The 27,199-nt window shown below is 42.6% G+C and overlaps 1 protein-coding gene across 3 annotated transcripts; it reads right to left on the minus strand.

The window, feature by feature from the left end:
- Nucleotides 1-27: 27 nt before the first annotated feature.
- On the minus strand, nt 28-27,180 carry LOC124136797 (extended synaptotagmin-2-like). 3 transcript variants are annotated; one of them, XM_046502833.2, is made up of 18 exons: nt 27,055-27,146; nt 24,060-24,170; nt 14,237-14,278; nt 13,346-13,474; nt 12,476-12,546; nt 11,763-11,832; nt 11,046-11,135; nt 9,717-9,772; nt 9,396-9,516; nt 8,251-8,338; nt 7,897-7,967; nt 7,182-7,264; nt 6,791-6,839; nt 6,467-6,556; nt 5,053-5,112; nt 4,356-4,517; nt 3,838-3,993; nt 28-3,293 (listed from the first exon to the last, which is right to left on the minus strand). In XM_046502833.2, the coding sequence occupies exons 1-18, from the start codon at nt 27,064-27,066 to the stop codon at nt 3,243-3,245; spliced, it is 1,512 nt and encodes a 503-aa protein (XP_046358789.2). In that variant the 5' UTR covers nt 27,067-27,146; the 3' UTR covers nt 28-3,242. The 3 variants fall into 3 exon arrangements, with proteins under 3 accessions (XP_046358789.2, XP_046358790.2, XP_048236474.1); XM_046502834.2 differs by lacking the exon at nt 24,060-24,170 and having other exon boundaries at nt 27,055-27,180; XM_048380517.1 differs by lacking the exons at nt 24,060-24,170; nt 27,055-27,146 and adding an exon at nt 16,338-16,427.
- Nucleotides 27,181-27,199: the final 19 nt, after the last annotated feature.

Below are 27,199 nucleotides of genomic sequence, written 5' to 3' on the forward strand. Positions count from 1 at the left end.
AGATGATAGACATAACAAAACAAAACCATGAAGTACAATTTTATTTTCTTCAACACAAGAAAACAGATAAAAGTAAAACCACAATCTCTCATATTCTGATAAAAGTATTGCTGTTTAAAATATAAAATAAAATATCAATGTTCGCAATCAGCCATCACGATAATGAGTGACAGTGTCACAAGGCACGCAACGAGAACAGTCGTGGAAACAGCAGAGTGGGAAAAGCATTCGGCTGTCGGCAATATTCCACGCAAACTGCCCAGTTATCGAATCTGAGCACCCAACCCGTGTTAGTCACCGCTTACTCCCAGCAGCACTGCGCGGGGGACCCACTCTAACCCGGCCCCGGGGCGTCTCCTAGGCTACCACGAGGTATGGGAAATCTCCACCACAAGACGGTAATCTGTGTAAGACATCACAAATTACAATCAGAGCATTGCACGTCAGCCAGTAATGCTTCAACAACACAGCAGGCCTGTGCCGTCTCATAACAAATATATGTATGTAAAGAGAGTCACAGAGTGCCGTCTCATAACAAATGTATGTCCGTAAAGAGAGTCACAGAGTGCCGTCTAATAACAAATATATGTATGTAAAGAGAGTCACAGAGTGCCGTCTAATAACCAATATATGTCTGTAGAGAGTCACAGAGTGCCGTCTCATAACAAATATATGTCCGTAGAGAGTCACAGAGTGCTGTCTAATAACAAATGTATCTTCGTAGAGAGTCACAGAGTGCCGTCTAATAACCAATATATGTCTGTAGAGAGTCACAGAGTGCCGTCTCATAACAAATATATGTCCGTAGAGAGTCACAGAGTGCCGTCTCATAACAAATATATGTCCGTAGAGAGTCACAGAGCGCTGTCTAATAACAAATGTATCTTCGTAGAGAGTCACAGAGCGCCGTCTAATAACAAATGTATCTTCGTAGAGAGTCACAGAGTGCCGTCTAATAACCAATATATGTCTGTAGAGAGTCACAGAGCGCCGTCTCATAACAAATATATGTTCGTAGAGAGTTACAGAGTGCCGTCTAATAACAAATATATGTCCGTAGAGAGTCACAGAGTGCCGTCTCATAACAAATATATGTCCGTAGAGAGTCACAGAGTGCTGTCTAATAACAAATGTATCTTCGTAGAGAGTCACAGAGTGCTGTCTAATAACAAATATATGTCCGTAGAGAGTTAGAGTGCCATCTAATAACAAATATATGTCCGTAGAGAGTTAGAGTGCTGTCTAATAACAAATGTATCTTTGTAGAGAGTCACAGAGTGCTGTCTAATAACAAATATATCTTCGTAGAGAGTCACAGAGTGCCGTCTTATAACAAATATATGTCCGTAGAGAGTTAGAGTGCCATCTAATAACAAATATATGTCCGTAGAGAGTTAGAGTGCCATCTAATAACAAATATATGTCCATAGAGAGTTAGAGTGCCATCTAATAACAAATATATGTCCGTAGAGAGTCACAGAGTGCCGTCTCATAACAAATATAAGTCAGCAGGAGTCGACAAAGTAGCACAGCTACGAGATTTTATACTAACAGGTAGCCAAAAACATAATCCGTATGGATATATGTGAATATTTCCACCTCATGATAACCCTTATATCAACCTACCATATATATATTACTGGTGCTGTAATAGCTGTTATAAGTATTAGTGTTCTTATATTTGTTATAGGTCTTATCACCATTATTACTATTAATAATATTATTATCATCATCAGCAGCATTAAAACTATTTATCGTTATTACATCGACATGTTAATAATATCTTAAACCGTTTTGAACTATCAAAAGCTATCCGAGATTTTCACTGTCGCACCCCCACAACACCTACAGATTGGTATCCTCATATTTCACAACTCAAATATCATCCTATGATAAGTTTACTAAGAAGCCCTTGGTACATTTGGTTCGGTAAGTAAAGCTAACATCAATCTTCCTAGTATGAATGTATCACGTATACAAGGCCCTGACTCTAGACAGCTGGGTCCATGGAGATATCGCCGTCATTACGTCAACGGCATGCAAGATTCACACAGTCTTAAAGAAAGAAAAATGGAAGAATAAAATACATTAAAATTCTTAACAAAGATAACAATACTAAAATACTGACACGCATGGAGTATTGTGTAAACTGTTACATATAAATATTTAACACACAAACCAGCATTGTGTCCACAAAGAATGGCAGGTGTATATGATATGAGTATCATCAGTGTTTTGTTCAAAGGACAAGGTAAGCTGCTGGCGCTCTGGTCCATCTGCATCACCCATATGCAACACAGCATCCTATACATGGCCATAAAAGTTAGCAAACTTCGCATGTATTTGCCAAACTTTATTTCTTTATAATACTTAGCATTAAATGTAGAGTTTCGGCAAAAGTGTGTCAAAAAGGTTTCCAGGAAGTTATTTTTTAATATTTGATGTTGAATTGCTTACAGTTAGGTAGAAACAGTACAAACACACTGCAAAACAGTCATCTTGGTCAAGACTCATTGTATGAATTTCAAGAAAATGACCTTTTCACTCATTTTAGCCATATTTCTTTACTTGACAAAAACAAGTACAAAAAGCAATACAAAGGAAAGTTTATGAGCTTGTTATATAATATGTCTGATAACTTTCATTACAATATTTTAGCATTGTGGGTGATCTAAAACATTGACACATCTAGAAGATCAAAAATGCTCTTGTCATACCACGTTGTTTATTTAGATAATATTCATAAATATAATACTTTCTTGATTATGGCAGTTTGACAATCAGGTGTGGTAATTATGCGCTGTGTAAAACAAGCATTCAGTTCAAACAAATCACGAGGAAACACAACACCATGTATATCTAGCATAGAAAGATCGTCAAAATATTTATAAATAATATAAAACAACAACTTTGGAACTTTAAAATAATGACCCATGATATAAATGAAATAATCACTTATCTCGGACAGATTCACCATCAGGACCAGAAGTCCTCTCAATATCTTCCACCAACAAGACCAACGCGGGACAGATTCCGCCTGTTTCCATGAGAACCAGACAAAAGATCAATCATTGACACTGTCCTCTACGTAGGCCCAACCCATGCATCGTTTACATAAACTAGAAATGGAAGAATATTCCTGCGTCACACGGGCATCACGTGACGCCTCATGCCTTACACTGGGCAGACTTCGACTGTAGACTGGAAGTTGTCTGAAGACTCAGTGGAAGATGTCTGAAGACTCAGTGGAAGCTGTCTGCCAGCCATCTTGGATCTGTGTCTGGTGTCAGCACCTGAAGTACAATTGATTTAGTCATGCCATCAGCTTTCACAACAGTGTTAGCAAGGGACACACGTCTGCTTCATTCAAATACTGTTGACAAAATGTAAACTTGTTTGAAGCCCCTTGTATAAATAACAGAGCACTAAAAGTTGGTCGTGCCTTTGTCGTGTGTTTGTCGTGTGTTTGTCGAGTGTTTATTGTGCATTTGTCATGCATTTGTCATGTGTTTGTTGTATGTTTGTCGTGCGTTTGTCATGTGTTTGTCATGCATTTGTCATGTGTTTGTCATGCGTTTGTCATGTGTTTGTCGTATGTTTGTTGTGTGTTTGTCGTACGTTTGTCATGTTTGTCATGCGTTGTCATGTTTGTCGTGCATCTGTCATGCACTTCCGGTAGAACAGGACAAGCTTACCCTTACCACCCTTACCATCTTTTCAGTGATCCATTCATAAAATTTTAACTTCCATTTTGCCTTTTACGCCAAATGGAATCTGAGTCGGCAGATAGTAGAGACTGGTTATTTTTTTACAATGACATTTTATATGTAGACATACCCTAAGAACCAGTTTCATTTTCAGCTCTGGCGTGATTCCCTCTATCTCTGTGACGAGGGGATATGACTGGTCGAGGACCATGTCAGGAGCACCAATCAGATCCTTGATGTCGATCTCAGCAGTTCCGTAGGCTATGTCCTCCTTGCTGTCCTTCACCTGGAGCAGACGACAAATATAAAGTCTGTCTCTCTAGAGACGTGTTCGTTTGGTTCGTTCGTTTGTTTGTTGTTTAACCCCGCAGTTAGCAATATTCCAGCTATACAACGGCGGTCTGGACAAGTCTATCCACTGTATTGATCCACACTCGTTGATAAAAGTGGATCGATGCTCATGAAAAACCTATTCTAACCCAGATCTCCACTGGTCCAATTGAACAGCAGTAAGATGCACACACATACGAATATTCGAAAATCATTTAATGCAATTCAAAATGTATTATTTTCCGTGACCAGCAAAACCTATTTCCACCTTTTCCAAATATGGATGGACATGGATCTACATGGATGCACAGTTCAAACCTTCAGCGTCAGCTTCTGTTCTCCTGCGCATGTGACCAGGAACCGGAAGTCCTCCTGCCACGAGGGTTCCGGTGCGGCGGCGGCCTCGGTGCTCGTAAACTCCTGCTCCATGAACGACAGGCTCACAACGGGAGACACATCTTCTGGTTTCTGGTCAGGTTTCTGCAAACAGTAGTTGGAACATAACAGCGGTAATGGCTTCCAGTAGAAATAACACGTCATTGCCATATGCAGTGTAGGTGAGTTTGGTTTAACACTGATAGTTGCCGCTCTTAGACGTCAATCACTTTGGTAAAACCCACAGTGCTGACAAATCAGAACATAATCAGTGCGAAACTGGGTACTCGAACCCACAATCATATACGTTCCTGGTACCCCTAAGGGACACAACTCTGCACAGCGAATCAACCGTACCAAAATCACTGTCGAGACCAGGGTCATGGCTTTATACTACGTCTGTGTTAAAGAACTGGAGTTACGACACTCGTTGCACCAATATCGCTTTGATAGACCGGGACCAAGAACAATGAAACCATATCAACCTGCCATTCATGACTTGACGCCCCTTCACGAAGCGATCTCAGCGCTGAGACTGTCGTAAATCGATGTGTGGGAGTTACGGTCATAAGCAAACTTTTGAGAACAAGGACTTGTTATTAGCTACTCAACAGACAACAGAAGCGATCCTTGTACTCACCAGTAATCCTTTAGCAGAGTCCACACTCACCATCAGGAGGCACCGCCGACATTCCCCCTCCTGCAAGACACAAACATATAAGTAACATATAAGTAACATATAAGTAACATACATAAGCAACATATATAAGAAACATATAAGTAACATATAAGTAACATACATAAGTAACATATATAAGTAACATATAAGTAACATACATAAGCAACATATATAAGAAACATATAAGTAACATATAAGTAACATACATAAGTAACATATATAAGCAACATATATAAGTAACATACACAAGTAACATACATAAGTAACATATATAAGCAACATATATAAGTAACATACATAAGCAACATATATAAGTAACATATATAGGTAATATATAAGTAACATACACAAGTAACATATAAAAGAAACATAGATAAGTAACATTCATAAGTAACATACATAAGTAGGTGAGGTGAAATGGGGTTTAACGTCGAGCCTCCAAGATTATTGCTCTTATATAGCGATGTGCATGCACGTGTGTTGGTTGGTTTGTTGTATATTCCAGCGATATGACGCGGTCTATAAATAATCGAGCCTGGACCAGACAATCCAGTGATTAATATCATGAGCAGCAATCCACGATATTGGGATACGATGACATGCATCAACCAAGTCAGCGAGCCTGACCACCCGATCCCGTTAGTCACCTCTTACAACAAGCATAGTCGCCTTTTACGGCAAGCATGGGTTGCTGAAGACCTATTCTACTCCGGATCTTCACGGGTCGCATGCACGTGTGTATGTGAGTGTCTGTGGCTGCTTGTACTAGTCCGGACTAATGCTGAATTTATAGTGCTAGCCCACTGAGATACCATGCCGCAGTTTAACATGAATACCCCACTCAGATACAGTATACTGACTCCGAGCCGACCAGTCCTTGTTTTAGCCCCTTAATGCACAGTGCCAGGCAGGGTAACAACAAATACCATATTTTAACATATTTTGTTATGACACGACTGGGGATCGAACCCTGGAAATTGCGCTCTCCTGGCACACGCTCTACCACTAGACCACTGAGGGGTGACACATATAAGTAACATGGTGCACTCAACCAACACTCAATCACATTTTCAATCTGTGGACTCTGTCTTTATTTGGGAGCCCACGTGCCTGTAATGCACTGTCCACGGGTGAGTGATGGACTCTCAAAGCTGCAGTCAGAGTTATTACAGCTGTACCACGCTGGGGTGTAAACAATCACAGGGTGCCTTGTTCCATAAAGTAGATGTAGAAAGTTAAAAATTCAGAATGATTCATTATTAATCAATTCTAGAAGAATATGTCACCAAAGTTAACAAAGATAATTAAGTGGGAACCATTCTAAGATGCATCTCCAAGTTCAGGTCTACAAATGAAGCTCCAGTAAAATCCCTACCTTCTGCAGCATCGATGCGTCGTTGGCCAGGTAGAACCATTGGAGCGCCAAGTTGATGCTGCCTTGATCCACGCCCTCCAGGGGGAACCACTGAGGTAGAAACACGGTTTGTTATTGGCTACCGATGCACGCGACATGTTGACAGATTACATCCTGGACAGCTGCACCACAAATCTTGCCATCAACAGAACAGATAGGCACCAAGCAAGAATGATGTCTGTTTGGTTTGGTTTATATGGATTGATGTTACATTACACTGGACTGTGGCTTGAGCAATATCTGTGTAAAGTCTGGGACCTGGTGTCCCTGTAGTGCAACACCTACCTCCTCCACCTTGCCTGCCTCGATCACACGGGATATCTGAACCGTAGCACTGTGGACATAAACAAACATCAACGTTACGATTTGTTTGTGTGTTGTTTAACGCCACACTCAGTACTATTAAAGCTATATTTCAACGGTATTCGAACAACTGAGTCTCGACAAAACGATTCAGAGATTGCCATCATGAGCATCGATCAACGGTTGACGACCCTCGCATATGTGTCATACCAGCTGAACAAGATGTCCCATAGCCTTGTTAAAGACCATAAAATATTCGAAAGTACCTTGACAAATATATTAATAAAGCATGTAAACTTATAGAAGTAGACAAGCTCTGTGCACGGCAGGTGCCGCTGGGTAATACACGATAGTGTGGTGTGACGTTACTGACGTTCCAAGGAGGTCGTCGCTGCCCACTGTGTCGTGGTCCATCACCCTCACTTCCAGACATTCCTCCGCCAGGTCCACAAGTGCCTACAACACAGCGGCAGTCGTCAATGGGATCTAAAGAATGGGATATCTACTTCATCCGTCATTGTAAATGATGTATTGATTAAAAAACATTATGATGACGTCATGCTATTGTTGCAGTTCATTTTCAGCCAGGAATTCACTGGCTCATGAACATGCATTTTGTGCAAGGAAAAGTGACGCAATGTTGTCTTTATGCAAAATTATTAATTGCCTAGGACTGCCTTAACAGTAACACGTACATTGAAAGATCATGGAAAGATCATTGAAAGATCATTGAACACAAAGTACCCATTGTTAGACCTCCATACACCCAGGAGGACCTTACAAGCAGAACATCGCGAGAGTCAGAACATCTCAAGAGGCACGTCACTAAGGAAACATCACCAGCAAAAGTGAGTGAGTGAGTGAGTATGGTTTTACGCCGCTTTTAGCAATATTCCAGCAATATCACGGTGGGGGACACCAGAAATGGGCTTCACACATTGTACCCATGTCAGGAATCAAACCTGGGTCTTCTTTGTCACGAGCGAACGCTTTAACCACTAGGCTACCCAACCGCCCCAACATCAAAAGGGAAGCATCACAAGGAGAACACCCCTGGGGGACCATCACTAGTGGAAACAAAAACTTACATCAAACTTCTGGTCCCACTTGGCGTCCTTCTTGTTCTCAAGGGTCGCTGTCAGGAACGTCTGGTCGCCAACTGCGGGAAGAACAGGGCATAACTGCAGACCCCTCAAAGCATTCACAAACATGTACTACTGGGATCCAGCAGCCATCAATAGTTATGTGTGCATGCTTCCTCTGATAGGGAAATGGAGTATTTTACCAATATAGTGGGATGATTTAAACACACGCACATGACACAAGTCTCACACACACGGGACAAGTCTCGCATACACGTCCCAAGTCTCAAACACACATGACAAGTATGTCTTCAAACAACAGAATAACAGGGTAACTTCCTTCAAAATAACTTAACTGACCTTTGACCTGTGCATATGGATCTGATATTCCAATTCCATCGGCGTCCCGGAGTTCCTTGGCCTCCTTCACGTGTATTGCCAGCACGCCCTGCATATGCGTAAATAATGTTAAAGTGGCGATATGGATGTGGACAACCAGACAGAGGCCTGTTATTTCTTCACAATGTCAGGCAACGAGGACAGTTTAACTTGTAGAGCGTACCTACATGGGAGAAGAGTTTACCATCCAAACCTGGCTCCCACAGGAGTTATTGCTTTGGTGAGATCTACATTCTAGATATCGCTGCAATGAAATTGCATCACCATGCTCTGCAGACCATTGCGACGTCATTGGTTACCATGACGTCACAATTAAAATGACATCACTAATGACTTTGCTATTGAAGCTGTTAGCAGTGATTTTTACACTAAGACACTGCTTAATACTGTCTACAAACTGAAAAAGTTGGAAGAATGATGTTGGATGATAAATAAAATCTCACCCTTGTGTCTTTTGATATCAAATATATCAACATGAGTTGATAAAATTGGAAAAAACAACAAGGCATGCCTCTTTATTTAACTTAGACAACCTACAAATGAACGAGGACACTCAGGACAGCATAACTTGGAGAACACACCTGCGGGCGAGGACAGCGTCACTTGGAGAACATACCTGCGGTCGAGGACAGCGTAACTTGGAGAACGTACCTGTGGGGGAGGACAGCGTAACTTGGAGAACATACCTGTGGGGGAGGACAGCGTAACTTGGAGAACATACCTGCGGTCGAGGACAGCGTAACTTGGAGAACATACCTGTGGGGGAGGACAGCGTAACTTGGAGAACATACCTGTGGGGGAGGACAGCGTAACTTGGAGAACTTACCTGCGGGGGAGGACAGCGTAACTTGGAGAACCTACCTGCGGGGGAGGACAGACTAACTTGGAGAACGTACCTGTGGGGGAGGACAGACTAACTTGGAGAACATACCTGCGGGGGAGGACAGACTAACTTGGAGAACATACCTGTGGGGGAGGACAGACTAACTTGGAGAACATACCTGTGGGGGAGGACAGCGTAACTTGGAGAACGTACCTGCGGGGGAGGACAGCGTAACTTGGAGAACATACCTGCGGGGGAGGACAGACTAACTTGGAGGACATACCTGCGGGCGAGGACAGCGTAACTTGGAGAACTTAGTCCCCTCTCCAATGATGTACTCCATCCTCTTGGGGAACACCAGCAGGTTGGACAGCTGGCCCTGGATGATGGCGTGAAGCTTGGAACTGGAGACAGACATGTACTGACAGTCAGCAACTCAGTATAGAGGGATACTCATGGCTATCTTGCATGCTACGTCTTTCACACATGAATTATAACAACAGGTCGTGGCCGTGTCATATTGGTATTAGTCAGGAACATACGGACTATTAAATGGCACCTGTTCGTGACAGCTGGAGTAACAATGTAGCCATATCGCACTTACTTGAACATTGGAATGTCCATGATGTTGGCCAGGTTCGTCAGGTCGAAATCCAGATTCTGTAAAATTAAATTGTTTCCGGCCCCGTTACATAAAGCAATCTCACATCTCTACGATGATTGTAAGTCCATGTTACAGTATGGGACTTACGATAGTCCTAGCATTAGGATAGCTTTGTTAAAAGTTACCCTGCTGTCGAAACTCAAATACTCAAACATAGACTTAAGACAATTTATCGCTAAGGCATTGCGAAACGCAGCCCTAGCGTGCACCTTGTGACATGAGTGAGTGAATGAGTTTGGTTTTACGCCTCTTTAAGCAATATTCCAGCAATATCCCGATCAGGGACACCAGAAATGGGCTTCACACGTTGTACCCATGTCGGGAATCAAACCCGGGCCTTCGGCATGACAAGCAAACGTTTCAACCACTAGGCTATGCGACCGCCCCCTTGTGACATGAGGCCGACTTACATATTATTTATCATCCGAAACTAGCTCCCACAGGAGATATCGCTTGGGTGACATCAAGCGATATTTACATTGTAGACGATTGTGCCGTCATTGTCACCATGACGTTAGTGAGTGAGTGAGTGAGAGAGTATGGTTTTACGCCGCTTTTTCATGACGTTAGAATCAAATGACATCATTAATGGCTCTGCTACTGAAGCTGTTAGTAGTTCTTTTTACACTTAAGACACTGCTTATTACTGTCTACAAATTGAAGAAGTTGGAAGAATGATGTTGGATGATAAATAAAATCTCACCCTTGTGTCTCTTGATATCAAATATATCAACACTCGTTTATATATTTCATATCAAAAGACACTCGCGTGAGATTCTCCATGTATACACCGTGACACTCCCTTAAGGTGTATTAGTTTGTTTGTTTGTTGTTTAATGCCACACAATATTCCAGATATATGACGGCGATCTCTAAACAATCGATTCTGGACCAAACACTCCAGTGATTGACATCATGAGCATCAATCCACGCAACTGGGATACAATCACATGCATCAATAGTTTTCACTGCGGTGGGAATATTTTCACCGCGGTAGAAATAGTTTTCCGTATTTTCATGTTAGTTTTTGACATTTTTGCTTTTGTTTTTGATATTTTCGTTTTTGTTTTTGACATTTCATTTTAGTTTTTGACATTTTCGCTTCACTTTTCAGCGATTCAATATCTTCTTTATACATGATTTATCACATAATGTATGACAAATCGTGTTAATTGTCTCTCCATATCCCTTTTGGGCCACCGTAAAGGTTAGATGATTATCATAGTAATCGATATTGTTTCCGATATTTCAAAATCGCCATAGTCTCACCGGGTTTGTGATGAAGAAGAAGGAGACGCCTCCCACGAGGGGTGCAGCACTGAGGAGGGGCTTCAACACCACGCGCAGCGTCCCCGACAGCTGTGGGGGAACATGATCACATGACGTGTTGTTATAGGAATACATTGACAGCTTGTAACATGCAGGGTCAAGAACTAAAGGCCAATCTGATGAGGTGGGAGTGAAATGGGGTTTAACATAGCGTCCAAGATTATTTCACTTATATAGGGACGTGTGTGTGTGTGTCTGTGTGTACTAGTCCAGACAGATGCCGATTTTAAAGTGCTAGCCCATGTCGCAGTTTAGCGGTATACTGATTTTGAGCCGACCAGCCCTTGTTTACTGCATTAATGCCGAGCGCCAGACAGGGTAACAACAAGTACCATCTTTTAACAGCTTTTGGAATGACGCAGCGGGGGATTGAACCCAGACCTTCCACTCTCCGGGCAGACGCTCTACCACTAGACCACAGAGGCCATCCCAATCTGATGAACACAGATCACCATTTGATGGGTAAAACGATATATTATACTTATACATGTGCTTTTGAAAAATTCACACGAGATCAACCGGGATTCAACGACAGTTTGTTTATGCCATGATAGACGTCAATCATTACATTCAGGGTATGGGAGATGCACTCAAACTCATCTTACAGTTTTCAAAGCAGCAAAGACGAAAATTAGGTAAGACAAAGAGATAACCTACCTTGATGTGTTTGATACCTGCGGCGTTAGACACCAGGAGGCCGACGTCAATGTCAGCGTCGCCATCATAGCTGAAACACGCGTGGAAAGTCATTGTGAATCTTGACAACGTCATACATACACTGAACTAGTAAACAAGAGATATATAATTGGGTCATGACCTGGACCTACCAGCTGGTTACATCACAATGGCTATATCGGTACTTGTGACAGCGTACCGTCAAGATCCAATGATTGCCGTCAAAGGCGACTATGCTTGTCGTAAGAGGCGACTCACGGGATCGGGTGGTCAGGTTCACTGACTTGGTTGATGTATGTCATCTATCCCAATTGCGTGGATCGATGCTCATGATATTAATCAATGGATTATCTGGTCCAGACTCGATTATTTACAGACTGCCGTCATATAGCTGGAATATTGCTGAGTGCGGCGTTAAACAACAAACAAACAAACAAACAAACAAAAACTTGTGACTGCGGACTTATAATCAATTGACCAGGAGTGAGTGAGTTAATATTTTACGCCACATCGGCAATATTTCAGCCATATTGTGACGAGAATTGACCAGGACACCTCAAGACTGTTTTAAGACTGGTTCACTCCGTGGTCGACAAAGACGATTCAGGTACACTGGCGCATTTAGGTTTATGATTTAACGTTAGCATCAAGTATGACTCGTTTTATTCATAAACATGCATGTATTGTGATCTTACTTGATATCGAGGTCCATGTAGATCTCTCCCTGTCTGATGTTGTAGACTCTCACTCCATCCACCCGCAGGGGCTGAAACAGGCAGTTTGCTGGTAAACTGTTTTCCGTTAAATAGTATTTCCGTTTTACCAAAGTCAACAAATTTGTGAGAAAATTATTCATGACTACAATCACTCACCCAACTCAACCGCACTAGTGGTAGAGCGTCCGCCCAGAGAGCGGTGGGTCCAGGGTTCAATCCCTGGCCAATCTTTTAACCAAAAGATGTTAAAAGATGGTACTTGTTTTCACCCTGCCTGATGCTCAGCATTAAGGGGCTAAAACAAGGACTAATCGGCTCAGAATCAGTATACCGTGTCTGGGTGGGGTATTCATGTTAAACTGCTGCATCTCAGTGTGCTAGCACTATAAATCCTCTTTAGTCCGGACTAGTACAAGCAGCCACACACACTTGCATGAACATTGCTTATAAGTGCAAGAATCTTGGAAGTGACGTTAAACCCCATTTCACCTCATCTCACCCCACTCACCTACCCATCCATAATCACCCACCCACCCACTCACTCAAACCCACTCACCCCCCCACTCATCCACTCACTCACCTACCCAATAACCCACAAACTCATCCACTCACTCACTCACCTACCCACTCACCCACCCACTCACTCACCTGCCCACTAACCCACTAACTCACCCACTCACTCACCGACCAACTCACTCAACCACCCACTCACTCACCTACCCACTCACATACCCACACCCCCTCTGACCAATTCACTCACCCACCCATCCACTCACCCACTCATCCAATTTAACTCACAACAGAATGGTGATATTAACTTTCTCATTCCCTTCTGTCAAATGAACTGACCTTGGTGCCCATGTCGACCTTGCTGAAGGTGAAGGACGACATGACCGCTTCCTTCACCTTGGGCTCCACGTGCTGCTTCAAGATGTCGCCCATGAAGTCGCCGATAAACGGCCATAGTTGCTGGATGATCTGAAGTCACACAATCAATACCTGTAGTTATAATATAACAATCCCATAGTGCCTAGAATTCTGATGTCAGACAATCAACAGCTGTAGTTATAATATAACAATCCCTGATGTCACCGAAGTCAGACAATCAACAATCAACGGCGATCCTGATGCCCAGTGTTTGTTGGTTTGCTTCTCGGCAAACATCCCAGTCCTACATGGTCCAGCCATATCGAGATGCTGTGATTGAACAAGGTACTGTTTTTACCCTGCTCCCACGGGGAATATTTACAGGCGGTCTTCACATAATAGTGTTAAAGTAGATATAAAGCTTCCCTTTTAGCTGAAGAAGTCTGTATTTCATTACATTTAATTGAGTAAGAGTATCCATAACAGGACATTAGGAAAATATCATACACAGTCTGTGTCCTAGCAACCGTTTTAATGAACACAGACCTAGATCCGAGTACTGACAATTTGAGGAATGCCTTACAATGGCAGGCTTCAGGATTGCCGCACTTCCTCTGTTAGGAGCTGAATGTTGGAAGAGTGTTGACCTTGTCAGTTACGATTTCTCCCCTTTAATTTGAATAACAAAACTAACTGAACAAAAGTGTCCATTTACGTCACTTCCGGTATTAGATACGAAGGAAAAAAGGGCCGGGTGGCGAGCCGGCTTTAACAGTTAACTTGAGATAACACGTCCAAGAGCTCTTAATAGAGGAGATACGACATGAGAGAAGTTCGTGTGTTGCTGAACTTGTGTTACGTCAGCTGGCCTACCTTATTCAGCCATTCTGCCTGATCTGTTTCTGGGAAGACCACCTGCAACAAACAAACAAATCAGATGACGACACTTGAACGTGGACATTATGTCAGGGGGAACAGGTGCGCGGAGAAGCGGCAGTAAAATGTCCAAACAACGACCCTTGTGCGTACAGGTGACCCCTATGCACATATAACGTCTGTGTTAATACAGTATTCTGAATGAAAGTTCAAAAGGGTCATTACATTAATTTAAAGAAAAGGACTCGGAAAAAAGAAATAATAAAAGCAAACAAGACGGAAAACTTATACAAAGAATCGAAGGAACAAGGTACATGCAGGTTAGTAGCAGGTGTACACTAGGAGGAAGCGCTACTGGGGGTGTTAGACCTTTGACCTCAGTTAACCAAACAACCATTTTGTGTCTTTCGATTCAATTGCAAACCGCAATGCATGGCATCACTGTGAAAACATTCACCGCAACAGATGTCTTCGTGACCGAGTGAGTTGTTTGAGTGGTATTTCAGTACATCGCAGCTTAAAGTTAAATTGGGTGGCACGCGTTATGCGATAGACAAAACTACTTCGGTATATTCCACAAGTATGGATGTGGTGCCGATAAACAAAGAAACATTGCCTCGGCGACTCTTTGATTCGAACCCACGATCTAAGGAATCTTGCACGCCTATCGCCATGATGAGACCATAATTGGTAGACGAGATTGTGTCTTCAGGAATTATGAAACATTACAGGACACTCACTCACTCGCTACCATGGTAACAGTGGGTCAGCAAATGACTCACCAACTCACTCGCTGTATGAACTATTTTATGAAGTCCTAAGTTCTAAGTTCTCACTACATGTAGGTGTGGTTCCATTTAAACTAAACGTTTTTGCACCAAAGGGTGAACTGCGCCTTTAACTGACATTGTGTTGTTCAACATCAGACTAAGATTTGATCTCGCTGTGGCTCCAGCTGTGAGTCACGTACATAATTGGGTTGTTATATAACACCGTATTAATGTAAAGAATCTCCTTATGTCCGGATACAGACCGCGTGGGGAAATCGATACAACCAACAGCGTTACAAGATCTCTGCTAGCCACACAGCTGGTGGCCTCACGTACTGTGTATGTAGCAACACGGCGGCCAATATGCCATCAGTTAGGTCTCATGTCATGATGTTTGATTGTTTGTTTGTTTGTTTAACGCCGCCAGCAACATCCCCGTCATATAACGGCGGTCTGTAGATAATCGAGTCTGGACCTGACAATCCCGTGATTGACATCATGATCATACATCTTCGCAATTGGGATACGATGATATGCATCAACCAAGTCAGCGAGCCTGACCACCCGATCCCGTTAGTCACCTCTTACGACAAGCACGTGTTGCTGAGGGCCAATTCTAACCCGGACCTCCACGGCTGACCTTAATTATAAGGCGCAATTACACTAAATGACCTTGAAGCATCATATTTCCATGAACGGGTCCATGTTCAGGGATATGGAGCCCATACCAAGTCTAGGTCTAGACGTATTATTTAGAGCCCACAGCAAGGCTAGACGTATTATTTAGAGCCCACAGCAAGGCTAGACGTATTATTTAGTGCCCACGGCAAGGCTAGACGTATTATTTAGTGCCCGTGTGTCTCAGTGTATATCAAGCAACCGGGGCGATGGGGTAGCCCAGTGGTTAAAGCTTTGGCTCGTCACGCCGAAACCCTGGGTTCGATTCCGTGAAGAACATTTCTGGTGTCCCCGGCGTGATATGGTAAGAATATTCCTGAAAGCACCAGAAAACTCACTCATAATATTCATCCTAAATTTGAGTCACCCCATACACTATTAGGGTTTTATTGTCACTCCATACACTATTAGGGTTTTATTGACCCGAATAAAACCAGCTAGGGTTGCCAGCTGGCTCAGGTCTTAGTGAGTCGTTAATGAAGGTCTAAGTTCAGCTGTCGTATGTTGTTGCCACTTTAGGATGTGTACGGTACATTGTGTTCGCCAAGTAATTAGGGTAATTGGTTATCACTGATGAGGATAATGCAGCTGGAGGAAGCAGGCGGGGAAGTAGGAAGACTGATTCCGAGTTTGCCAGGACTGACAATTACCCCCTTGCTCCACGCCTTGTAGACAGACGCATTTTCTGTGTCAGATCCCAGGTAGCACGCTGTTTGTTACAGGGGGCACGGGTGGCCCAGTCGTCAAAGGCGCCGCGATTCGCTGTGCAGAGTTGCGTCCCTTGGGCACGCCAGAAACCTATGATTGTGGGTTCGCCCGATTATGTTTCTAGGTTTGTCAGCACCATACCCGTGCTCTTGGGTTTCACCGAAGTGGTAAACGTCTGAGACCTGCATCACTTCGGGCTGACATGCCTTTATATAACTGGAATAATGTTAAAAGCGGCGTTAAACCTATCTCACTCACTCACTGTTTGTTACACCAATCACTCAGCTCCACAGACCTGATACTATAACATCCGCAAAATCATGCTACTAACGGGACCCGGTGGTCAGGCTCGCTGACTTAGTTGATGCATGCTCATATCAATCACTGGATTGTCTGGTCCAGGCTTGATTATTTACAGACCGCCGTCATATAGCTGGAATATTGCTGAGTGAGGTGTTAAAAAACAAACAAACACACAAATAAATATTATTTAGCTGTGTGTGTTTTCATCACTATTTACAAGTCACGGTCTGTCTCTGCCCGTGCCTTGTGTAACGAGGTCAGGATTATTGCCCACAACAACACGTCATCCTCCGACAACCAAACTATCGCATCGTCAGACGAGCCCCAGTGAAACATTGATGGCGGCTTCCTGCAGGTCCTGCAACTGTCACAGCGAAGGTTGAACCTTCTGACAATAAGATTGATCTTCTCTGTTTCTCCGTGCAGCTTCTGTCCCTCAGTTTCGCCCCTGCCTTAGGAACTGAGAATGATTAAACCATGTTTTACAAAAACATCTTTACGCTGTCCTTGACCTTACAATAATCTTAATCAAAACATTTTCAAAGTACGGCCTCATCCATGATCAGACATATACCACACCAGATAAGAGCATATATATTTTCTAGACCACAAGCTTTGTGAATTTTCCTGCTCGTGACCTTGACTTTTGACCTTATGACATGTGCCAAATGATTTCTCCAAGGCAAGTTGGAAGAAGTCCATGAAAGTATGTCATCTATTAGATGACTATAATATTTGCATGATGAACAATAGAAAAGACACCGATGGCGACGACGGGCAAACTCCGACATAACCTTACGTAATACCGTTTGACGAGACTGCTAGGTAGACCACAATGTCACCCAGTACAATGTTCTGGACACCTAAGGTGCCTACTTACATCCGGGGACAAAAGAGTGAACAGAGATATATTAGTAAGCGTAAGGGTAGGGTATATGGTTTGTTTGTCGATTTTGCAAAAGCCTTCGACAGTGTAAACCGGATGAAATTATGGTCAGTACTAGCTAATAAAGGTGTCGCTGGCAAAATGATAAAAGCTATACGGTCTATTTATACAGCTGTTAAGGCCAGTGTTAAATTTAAACATACATTTTCTGAAATGTTTCAGTGCCCAAGAGGAGTACGTCAGGGTTGTGTGTTTAGCCCCCTTTTATTCTCGATGTTTATTAACGAACTAGCTGCTGAAGTTGAACAGAATTCTGGACCAGGAATACAACTTCATCCTAATATTATAGAGATATTCCTGTTATTATTTGCAGACGATATTATTTTAATCGCAGATACTATAGGTGGACTTCAGAAGCGTATTGATGTTCTAGAAAAATATTGTAATGATTATGATCTAGATGTCAATTTGGATAAAACCAAGGTGGTTGTTTTTTAAGAAAGGCGGAGTGTTGTCAAGAAAAGAGATTTGGTACTATAAAGGTCTAAAGTTGGAGTGTGTGTCCTCCTATAAATATTTGGGCGTTACTTTTACGAGAAGCCTGTCCTGGTCAAGTCATTTTTCTAATGCTGGTCTACAGGGGGAAAAAGCAATGTTTGGAATTTTAAAGTCATTGATAAAAATACATCCTCTTCGATATGACATATTTTAAAATATTTGATATGAAAATAGTCCCAATTTTGCTTTATGGTTCCGAAGTCTGGGGTCTACACCAGAATGATGAAATGGAAACTATACATACATTGGCATGCAAGCGCTTTCTAGGTGTCAAATCGTCAACACCCAACAACATGGTTCGAGGTGAATTAGGCGGTATTTATTATATATTTATGCATACAAAAGAGTTATTGGTTATTGGATAAGGTTATTGAGTATGTCCGGTTGTCGCTTTCCAAAGAAATGTTATTATATGATGCTTCAGGCAGAAAGTAATGGTAAAATTAATTGGGTATCAAAATGTAAATTTTTATTGTTCCGTTTGGGTTTTGGCTCTGTATGGGAAAACCAGTGTATAAGTCATCCTCATTCGTTTTTGACAGAATTTATGTCGCGTCTGAAATGTAGTTATGAACAGGATTGGCATAGTCTTCTGGTAAAGGGTAGTAAATCTTTCTCGTATTCTCTATTCAAGGTATCGTTTGGTACAGAGTTGTATCTTAGCTGTTTGACCGTCAGTAAATCGAGAGTGGCGCTAGCTCGGTTTAGATGTTTTTCGCATCAGCTGTGTGTTGAAACTGGGAGATATGCTGATATCCCACGTAACAGAAGACTATGTTGTGTTTGTAATGCTGGGTATGTGGAGGACGAGTTTCATTTTTTGTTAGTTTGCTCCGGTTATAACAAGATACGCATGGATCACTTACCACAGACATTTTATGAATATCCGACCATACAAAAATTTAATATCATTATGTCTGTAAATTAATTGAACGTCTAGCTATCTATATCTATCAAGCGATGTCACTTCGTAGTACATTATTGTCACAACAATAACAGCTGTGTACATCACGTCCATCGTAATACAAAGGTAACTATGGGCCGATGGCCGACACTTACGAAATAAACCGAATTGAATTGAACAGCGATGACGACAACCTTCAGCTGGCTAGAACTTGTTGCGTGATGTGTAAACTGGGACAATGTGTTGGAGTGAGTGAGTGAGTGTGGTTTTACGCCGCTTTTAGCAATATTCCAGCAATATCACGGCGGGGGACACCAGAAATGGGCTTCACACATTGTACCAATGTCGGGAATCGAACCCGGGTCTTCGGCGTGACGAGCAAACGCTTTAACCACTAGGCTACCCGACCGCTACCAATGTGTTGGAATTTACACAGTTTTATGAATATATTCAACATACACAATCACACAGCTGTGTGTAGACAGTTTAGATTCACGTGCAAAAAATGATCGGCAGATATATGACAGTTGTATTAAACGGAAGTTTTACATTGTATAAATGTTATATGACCATCCAATATTACTCATGCTAATTCCACGTTTATCGATTGATGGTGTATATGAGTTATAACAAATGGGGGACAAATGCTTCAGTGCAATTATACAACTATTAGCAATATAACAATTTAGGAAATTGTGCCGTGAATATTGCTGTTGACTGGTTAGTCATAGTTGTGTATTGTGGTCAACCTGACATCGGAAATTGGTCGACATGCAGACACCACTATCTACCAACATGTAATAACGGTGTCTCAACGTTGCATAGAGAATAACTGTGCAGTTTCATATCCTGAAAAATAATGTGCAGTTTGACACCCAGTCACATAATGTGCTTTTGCCACCCTGTTACATAAAGTGCAGTTTTTTACCCTGTTACATAAAGTGCAGTTTTTTTACCCTGTTACATAAAGTGCAGTTTGCCACCCTGTTACATAAAGTGCAGTTTTTTACCCTGTTACATAAAGTGCAGTTTTTTACCCTGTTGTATAAAGTGCAGTTTTTTACCCTGTTACATAAAGTGCAGTTTGCCACCCTGTTACATAAAGTGCAGTTTTTTACCCTGTTACATAAAGTGCAGTTTTTTTACCCTGTTACATAAAGTGCAGTTTTTTACCCTGTTACATAAAGTGCAGTTTTTTACCCTGTTACATAAAGTGCAGTTTGCCACCCTGTTACATAAAGTGCAGTTTTTTAACCTGTCACATAAAGTGCAGTTTGACACCCTGACAAATAATGCCGTTTGATACTATGTCACAGAATATTAACAGTTGTGTAAATACAAGCCGTGCTTATGTAAATGGAAATGTGTTGTGAATAAGAATAAGGTGACTCACGACCACGAGTGCTGCACAGGTGCACAGAACAAGACTATCAATGTGTCCATTCGGCAACTGTAACACTGAATAGTCAACTGCGGAGCTGTATGAGTGAGTGAGTGGTTCAGGAGGCTGCAGGGGGATGAAGTGAAACACCTCTGAACACAGGCGTATGTAGATGCGTAATAGATTACAGTGGGGTGAGTGAGTATGGCCTTACGCCGCTGTTAGCAATATTCCAGCAATATCGCGGCGGGGGGCACCAGAAATGGGCTTCGCACATTTCGCCCCTTTGGGGAATCGAACCCGGATCTTCGGGGTGACGAGCGAACGCTTAAACCACTAGGCTACCCACCGGATTACAGACCAATAGAAACGACTTCATGCCTCCTTTCATATCAGAAACGCTGCAGATGGGCAAGACTTCAGACTGATTTAAACCGTTCTGCTGTAATCGGCGCGACAAGACTGTTCTAAAGGGATACGAAGTCAAAACCAGTTCTGCTCGTGTTCAGAGGGCAGTTCCCTAATCCTGAGTGTGCGTCTGATTGGTCTGCAAGAGTGAAGGAGAAATCTATGTCTACATGCGAATATGTGAGTCTGAAAGACGAAGCCAATCACTGTTTCCACGGCGACTATATTAAGCTGCAGATCCCACAGCATATAGTTTATACAACACTCGCCCCATCCTTCATCATCCCGTTCTCAGCTCTTTTTTCTGGAAGTAAGAGACTTAGGGTTCCTTAATACTCGAGGGTTCAGTCATAGAATTATTTTTAAATTATATTTCGGCGACATAGATTAGTCCAGGGCAGTAATGGTCCTAACCGGTCCTCCGTATCCCCGTAGATACACAGAGGGCGCTGTTTTCTACAGTTGGTGAGGGATGTGCCTGTGTGCTGACCGTGAGAGTCTTTATTCACGGGTAAAACTCCTTGTTATATATACCCAGTACCCCGTGTTCCCCTATAACCTAGTTACAGCATGGGGAAACTTGACTATATACCCGTGTATAACTTCTTTAACTGGTTGTGTTTGAGAGGTTAACAGTGTTCATAAACATAGACCCCTGCTAGGCAAGACATAACAAGCACAATAACCTTCAGGGGTGTACTCCAAGTAGTAATAATAATAATAATAATAATCCATTTGTGTTGCGCTGTTTCCATGCACCAGTATTACCCCGACCAATGAATGTGCATTCAATTTCTTTCTCAGCTTCCTCGGGAGTATACAACCCAAGCTGCTTGTGAGGCGCTGGAAGGGTATTATATCATTCACATTATTCTTTCACTGATGGTATAACAGAGGCATTTTTCGAAAAAGTCACTTGCCTGAGGAGCCCTAGAAACCTCTCAGGAGGTGGAATTTGAATACAGAGTCACTCTATCTTCCTGCAGTCAGTACCCGTGAAGATCCGGGTTAGAATAGGTCTTCAGCAACCCATGACTGTAGTATGCTTGTCGTAACAGGCGACTAACGGGATCGAGTGGTCAGGCTCGCTGACTTGGTTGATGCATGTCGTATCAAACTACAGACGAACGAACAAAAACAAATCCTGCCGTCAGATTGGAATAGATTGTGGAATAGATTATAAAAAATGTCAAACTTAACTTCCGAACAGAACACGAAGCAGCGTGTGTAGCCTCGTGGCCCCTCCTGTCGTGATGTGTGGACTTACAGTGGGTGTGGGTGTGGGTGTGGGTGTGGGTGTGGGTGTGGGTGGGTGGGTGGGTGAGTGAGTGAGTGAGTGAGTGAGTTTAAGTGAAGAGTATTGGCGAGGGCATACATCATTCATTCTAGAGGGACACATCATCCGTAAGTCCGAGTGTCGAGTTGATGATTCTAGATATCTCATTGTCACCTAAAGAACGAAAACACAGAAAAGCTGATAAACTGTCAACTGTTCAGAGACACAGAAGTCAGCCTGTTGTTCTGGGGTACGTTTTCGCGACTTGATCAGAGGCAGCCGTTCATAAACTCGGGTCTGTGGACCGAGTATGGGTAGCTGCGACCGTGACTGTGGCGCGAAAGCGACATTCACCTTGACCGTAACGCGAAATACAAAACAACATGGCGGAAGGAAGAACTGACAGGGGTGCTTTGGCTTCAACGGCAGACATTATCGATCAGCCGAACAATTTGCTGTTCGATATTATATTTCAAGTCCACCGCCCTAATCTGTTTCATGACCGCAACGCGAAAACACTAAACAACGTTTCTGGTCAAGCACATAAAAAAAGCACCCGACAACGTTAGGTTCTCGAAGTGTGACGTCACACACAATGGATGACGTTCTATCGTATTGTTCTTAACACTAAAGCAATGTGAGATCATATCGCTTCAACAGACCAACCAGCATTGAGGATCGTCTGCAATATCGTAAAGTTATGACACACAACCTCATGTGAGTGAGTGAGTGAGTGAGTTAGTGAGTGACTTTGACTTCAGTTGGTTAGTAGACAGTATGTTAGTTATATCCTGGCGTTACATTTCACACTTGCAGCAGAACACAACTTCATGTCGGTATATGCTGAAATCTAGAGTAATAATTTAATTTGTTTGTTTGTTGTTGAACACCGCACTCAGCAATATTCCAGTTATAAGACGGCGGTCTGTAAATAATCGAGCCTGGACCAGACAATCCAGCAATTGACATCAGGAGCATCGATCTACGCAATCGGGATACGATGACATGCATCAACCAAGTGAGCGAGCCTGACCACCCGATCCCGTTAGTCGCCTCTTTCGACAAGCATAGTCGCCTTTTACAACAAGCATGGGTTGCTAACCCGGATCTTCACGGGTCCTAAAATAATTTTTAAAAAGATGGGGGACGAACGTTGCGGCAAAAGAAAAGATATGAAGACGTTAATTGTAAGCAGCCGCTGACAGAGACCGCACTGAAGACGTCGTGGCGTGGGGTATGGAGTTAGTGTTGTATGTGTAGATGGAGATACGACAGATGGAAGCCAGTGTAGCTACATGCAGTCTACGGCCACTACAGGATCAAGCACAACACAAACGGGGCAGTTCAGCTGGAACCTTGAAACCAGTCGCCTATCTTGTCACAAACTTGTCCCAAATGATCCGTGATCGGTACAAGTTTTGTCAGAATGAGTGATATCGTATGACATGATACATGGAACAAGAAACTAAATGTACATTTACAAGAATCCGTCCCTCGCAAGGGTCGGTTATATCATATATACTACTCCAAAGAAGTTAAGACCACCTGATTCCTTCATATTACTAAAGTTAATCTGCCATAGCAGTAATATAAAAGAATCGGGTGTTTTTAACTTCTCAATCTCGAAACAACTTTATTCACCCAAGACTATATTCAAAAGTCAGTCGTGATGCAATAATGATGAACTACTTCGTCATAAATATATTCGCCATAATGTATCATTAAAGTATTGTAGTATTTCTATTGTCGTTTGTCTTTAAACTACCACCAGTCAACACAGATTTAAATTTGGACATATTCCCGGATACATCTACAATAATCCCGCTTCAATCACAGGTATAACAACAGGCAGATATTGCATGTCAAAACAACTAGGCCCCGCCCCTCGACGTGACCACGCCCATCGACTCCTCCCTCACAGTTCCAACTGAACGCCCCCTATACCCACCCTCCTGAACACCCCGCTGTTCGGGTCTGAGGGGTCACAATGGCCGCCAATTCCAAACTTGCGGTGGATTTCGCCGATGAGATTTAACCAACAGTCCATAAGACAACGCAACTGAAAAACCGGAAATCTTTTATTGGCAGGGTGATGTAGCAGACCGTATTGACAATGGCCTCTACTGACCCAGATCATATAAATGACACTGGGTTGTTCGTGTGATTTATTGCAGTCCTAAGCAGAGGGGGACACTACAGAACACGGTGACACTCAAAGGGCAGGGACACGCCTCACTTGAGTCATTGTACCATGTTTATATTTTCAGTGAGAGTTTGGCTTAACGCCGTTTTATCACAGCGTGTCAGCTTGGTGTGGAAGCTAGGAAAGCCCGAAGTGGGGCAGGTTTTTTACGTGTGTACCAGTGATTGGGTATTGTTTTACGCCGCTTTTAGCAATATTCCAGCAATATCACGACGGGAGACACCTGAAATGGGCTTCACACATTGTACCCATGTCGGGAATCGAACCCGGGTCTTCGGCGTGAAGAGCGAATGCTTCAACCACTAGGCTATCCCACCTCCCATTGACGTGTATCACTTCGTGAAAGCCACGAGCACGAGTGTGGTGCTGACAAACCTACAGACACATAATCAGGGCGAACCGGGATTCGAACCCACGATCACAGATTTCTGGCACGCTTAAGAGACGGAATTCAGCGAATTGCTGGGCCACAGACAACTGGGCCACCTGTGCCACCTGTGCCCCCTTTGTGTTTCAAGCAAACTTGTTTGTTTGTTTGTTTGTTGTTTAACGCCGCACTCAGCAATATTCCAGTTTTTTAGCAAACTCGTCAGGGCCTTAAAGACGTTCAACTGGAAAATATAGAAGTGTATTCAAATTAACCGAGGCCGTGTGAGTCAAGCCAAATAGTGTCGAGACGACGTTAAAACTTACAGAATTCGAGATAAAAAAAGGTCACTAATATTCCACCCTGTGTATAGCGATCGTCGGCCTTCCACTATGGAAGGTCCTGTTCTTTGGGACTCCGAAAGTCCAGGTACTCGTAAAGATTGCTTTGTGTGTTAGTGAGTGGGTTTAACGCTGCTTTGAACAGTGCCTCACTCATTCCACACCGGATCAGTCCATTACTGGAGGCACCACACAGTGCGTAACGTGCGTCTCTTTGTTACACGTGTATACGTACTGACGTACGAACCTAGGGTTATTATCGTTGGGGACCTGGGATTCGAACCTACGATCATGATTTCCTGGTCTACGTCTACGGAACGCAACTCTGCAAGCTAATTCCGGTTCCCAAAACGACTTGGCCATCCGATTGGTATTTATAAAAGGAGCCTTTAACACAGAATGTGTCTATCCACAATATATAAACGAAAGTTTACATAGGGTGAACCAACATAATTTTCTGATGGCGAAAAGATAGAAACAAGAGTAGATACCACCCTGAGTCCGACTTCGAAATTGAACGTGGGCGACATTTTAATATTCCTCGTGAATCAAGAAAATGTGACGTTTGTAACTTAAGCCATTTCGAAAAAGAATATCAATTTTTGTTAATTTGTCCAGCTTACAGCCATCTTAGGCAAAGTTACATAGAATCTAAATTTCACATCTTTCCAAATATTCTGAAGTTTAACACACTACTGTCATCGCAAGACCCTATTATCAATATGAATACAACAAAATACTTTTTTATGCCAATGCTGTAAGAACACAAAAACTCCAATTTTGATAATAGGCAATTATGTTAAAACTGCTTTTGTCATTTAAAAAAGTAAAGAAATGTGTTGTATTTAATACTGTTTGCACCTAAATTGTATTGCGTCTGTACAAAAAGGCCCGTGGCCTACAAGTACCAAGGAAAGTGAAGTGAAAAAATACCACCCTGAGACCGACCCTAACATAGATACGAATGAACAAAAATATACTTCAGTGAAAAACCGACGTGGCTCGGTCGTTGTAACATCTTAATTCAGATACTTAAATTGTAGCATGAGCAAATATCATTCATAGTCCTCCGCAAAAAAAACCTACTTGAGCGCAAATACAAGCCGGTCCATCACTGAGTACCGGCACTACTTCAGACTTGAATAACAATGAGCTTTCACTTACAACAAGATCCCACATTAGCATACGGACGAGTCCCCTTCTCGCGTTCAATGGACATGACAAATTTAATAACATGATCACAACACAAAATGGTCCAAAGTGCAAGTCTGGTGTATAGTCACAGTTAGAAGTCTTACACTGGGTGACTGGCACCGGGTGCAGTCAGAGGGTCTCATACATGTCACCTTTCCCGATCTATTTTCAAACTGATATTTTAAACGTTACAAACAAACCTAAAAACACAACAAAATCCCAAACTTTGATTTCTTTGTCTAGAATTTGGGAAGTAACAGAACACTGCTATTTATAAAATGCAACATTTCCCCATTTTCTGGTTTCCGTGACCAGTCCAAAAACCCGTGTTTCTCCGGAAATTTCTGTTCTCTGTTAATGACGCGTTATAAGCCAATATTTACTCTCCTAGAGTCAAGAAATATTAGTCACTACATTGTATAGATGGTAGGATTTAGACGAGTACACCATGCTCAATTATATATTTTCAATTTAAATCAATACCTTTCTTAAATATTCCTACATAACTGTGCCCAAATGTGTTTGTAATGAGCGTAACGTCTATTTAAACAAATCAGAGACCATATACCGGTATATGGTCTCTGAACAAATGCACTCACATTACATCTAAGAGCCCGAGCAAGTCTATATGCCCGAGTCGGTCGACTGATCGCTGTGTTTTCCTAAGGCAGCCGAAGACAGCGAGCGACTTACATCGCCAAGAACGCCCATTCAGCGAGTGCGCTCACCACAGCACCGTGTGTGCTGGTAGCGGACTAATGTTTACGTTTATACATAGATAATAGCCCATACTCCACTACTGATACACCACATAACACTATTGCTAGGGTATACTCACCACCGCCGCCATGTTGTTGAGTCGGGAAGTCAGTCAAGTTGTTACGGTCGGACCACGGGAGGTGTAATCCATATTGAAGCAGGCTCATGAATATTCATGAAGTCACGTGATCACTCGCAGGTAAACCTCGTCAGCTGTTTATTGC

This window comes from Haliotis rufescens, unplaced genomic scaffold (genome assembly GCF_023055435.1).
Source record: "Haliotis rufescens isolate VD_foot unplaced genomic scaffold, xgHalRufe1.0.p SCAF_31, whole genome shotgun sequence".
NCBI classification, from domain to species: Eukaryota; Metazoa; Mollusca; class Gastropoda; order Lepetellida; family Haliotidae; genus Haliotis; species Haliotis rufescens.

Excerpts from the sequence above, each read along its gene's own strand:
- LOC124136797 (XM_046502833.2), bottom strand. Across the intron at positions 14,279-24,059 it reads ACAGCGGGGTGTTCAGGAGG|GTGGTCTTCCCAGAAACAGA; the intron begins GTGGGTATAGGG and ends TGTTTGTTGCAG. Across the intron at positions 12,547-13,345 it reads AGGTCGACATGGGCACCAAG|CCCCTGCGGGTGGATGGAGT; the intron begins GTCAGTTCATTT and ends TGCCTGTTTCAG.